We start from the raw sequence: 1,809 nt of genomic DNA on the forward strand, positions 1-1,809 counted from the left end.
GGGTACAAATGTTTAGGTTACCTATAGTGCCTTTGTCTCGCCCGAGTCAGAGCTTCGAGCATGTCCCATTCCAGACTGTGAGCATCACACCCATTAGGTGGGTAATACACATAACCTCCTCCCTCTCCCACATGCCTGACACCTATTGTGGTTTTGATTTACGTGTCTCTAATGATTAGTGACATTGGACATCTTTTCATATATGTATTGTATATTTATTTCTATATCTTCTTTGGAGAAATGTCTATTGAAGTCTTTAGCTCATTTTTAAATCAGGTTATTAGTTTTTATGGGGTTTTAGTTTGTTTATTTTGTTCTGTTTTGCTATTGAATTGTAGGAGTTCCTTATGTATTTTAGAATTTAAACTTTTATCAAATTTATGGTTTGCAAGTATTTTCTCCCATTCCATAAGCTGTCTTTTAACTCTTTAGTGTTTCCTTCGTTGTACAGAGCTTTTCAGTTTGATAGAGTTTCTCTTGTCTATGTTTGCTTTTGTTGCCTGTGAGCTTGGTGTCATAACCAAGAAATTATTGCCAAGACAATATCATGAAGATTTTTCCTTATATGTTTTTCTAGAATTTTATAGTTTCAGGTTTTACACATAAGTCTTTAATGCATGTTGAGCTGATTTTTGTGTACAGCGTAAGATAGGAGTTCACTTTCATTTCTTTACATGTGAATGTCAGATTTTCCCAACACCATTTATTGAAAAGACTATTCTCTTTTTTTAAGGGTGGGAGAGAGAACAGAAGGACATCCAGAGATATGAGAATGTCAGATTTCATACTTCTGTTAAAAACTCAAAAATCAAAACTATTTTCTTCTCTGCATGAAAACTGTACCACAGACTTGAAGGATGCTCTAGCTTTAATCCCAGGACTCATCATCTACTGGATTGGAAGCTTGTGAAGAAGAAAACCCCATTGTGTTCAAAGTGCTCTTGCCCTGGTAATTCTTTCTAGTGTCAACTGATGCAAACACATTTCCTCTTGTACTACCACTGAAGCCAGGAACATAGGTACTAAAGGCAATTTCTTCCAACCACCCAGGAACATCCTGTTGAGCATCTGACAGTACTTTCACTAGAGGCTGTGCTAAATGGTTATCTGAGTCAGGATCAAAAAAGGAAATAGCTCTGCCAGTATTCCCACAACGACCAGTGCACCCAATTCGATGAACATATTCATCAATGGTAGAAGGAAGATCAAAATTGATAACATGTTGAACATTTTCAATATCCAGCCCTCTGGCAGCTACTGAAATAGCAACAAGAACTGGGCACTTTCCACAGCGAAAATCTCTAAGAGCTTGCTCTCTCTCTCTCTGCTCCCGATCACCATGAATACTTGTAGTTGATATTTTTTCCTGAGAAAGAAAAGTTGCAATAAAGTCTGCTTTTTTCTTAGTTTCAACAAAGACCATAGTTCTTTCATCACCTGTGTTTCGTAGAATTTCGACAAGTTTTTCTCTTTTTGAGTACTGGCCAACTTGAAGAATAGTCTGCCGAACATCTCAACATGCTCCACCCACTTGTCCAACAGCAACAAACAAATAATTCGACTTTAAAAACTCCCCAGACAACCTTTGAATTTCTTCTGGAAAAGTTGCACTGAACATAAGGGTTTGACACTCTTCCTTTGATGGCATTCCTGGGCAAGAAATTAATTTCTTCATTTGTGGTCCAAAACCCATATCCAACATGCGATCAGCTTCATCCAAAACTAAATATTTGATTTGTCTCAGACCAATCTTTTCTTTGCCTATGATGTCCATCAATCTTCCAGGAGTAGCACATAATGTATTACAGC

At 37.3% G+C, this 1,809-nt stretch overlaps 1 protein-coding gene across 1 annotated transcript; it reads right to left on the bottom strand.

Moving 5' to 3' along the window:
• Positions 1-723: 723 nt before the first annotated feature.
• LOC105826469 (probable ATP-dependent RNA helicase DDX4) lies at positions 724-1,801 on the bottom strand (the record flags this gene model as incomplete). Its single annotated transcript, XM_012664460.1, is given in 1 exon segment — positions 724-1,801. A coding segment is annotated over 1 exon segment (933 nt), but the record flags the coding sequence as incomplete, so codon positions are not given.
• Positions 1,802-1,809: the final 8 nt, after the last annotated feature.

The sequence above is a fragment of the Propithecus coquereli genome, unplaced genomic scaffold (genome assembly GCF_000956105.1).
Source record: "Propithecus coquereli isolate 6110/MARCELLA unplaced genomic scaffold, Pcoq_1.0 Scaffold8906, whole genome shotgun sequence".
In the NCBI taxonomy this organism is placed as follows: Eukaryota; Metazoa; Chordata; class Mammalia; order Primates; family Indriidae; genus Propithecus; species Propithecus coquereli.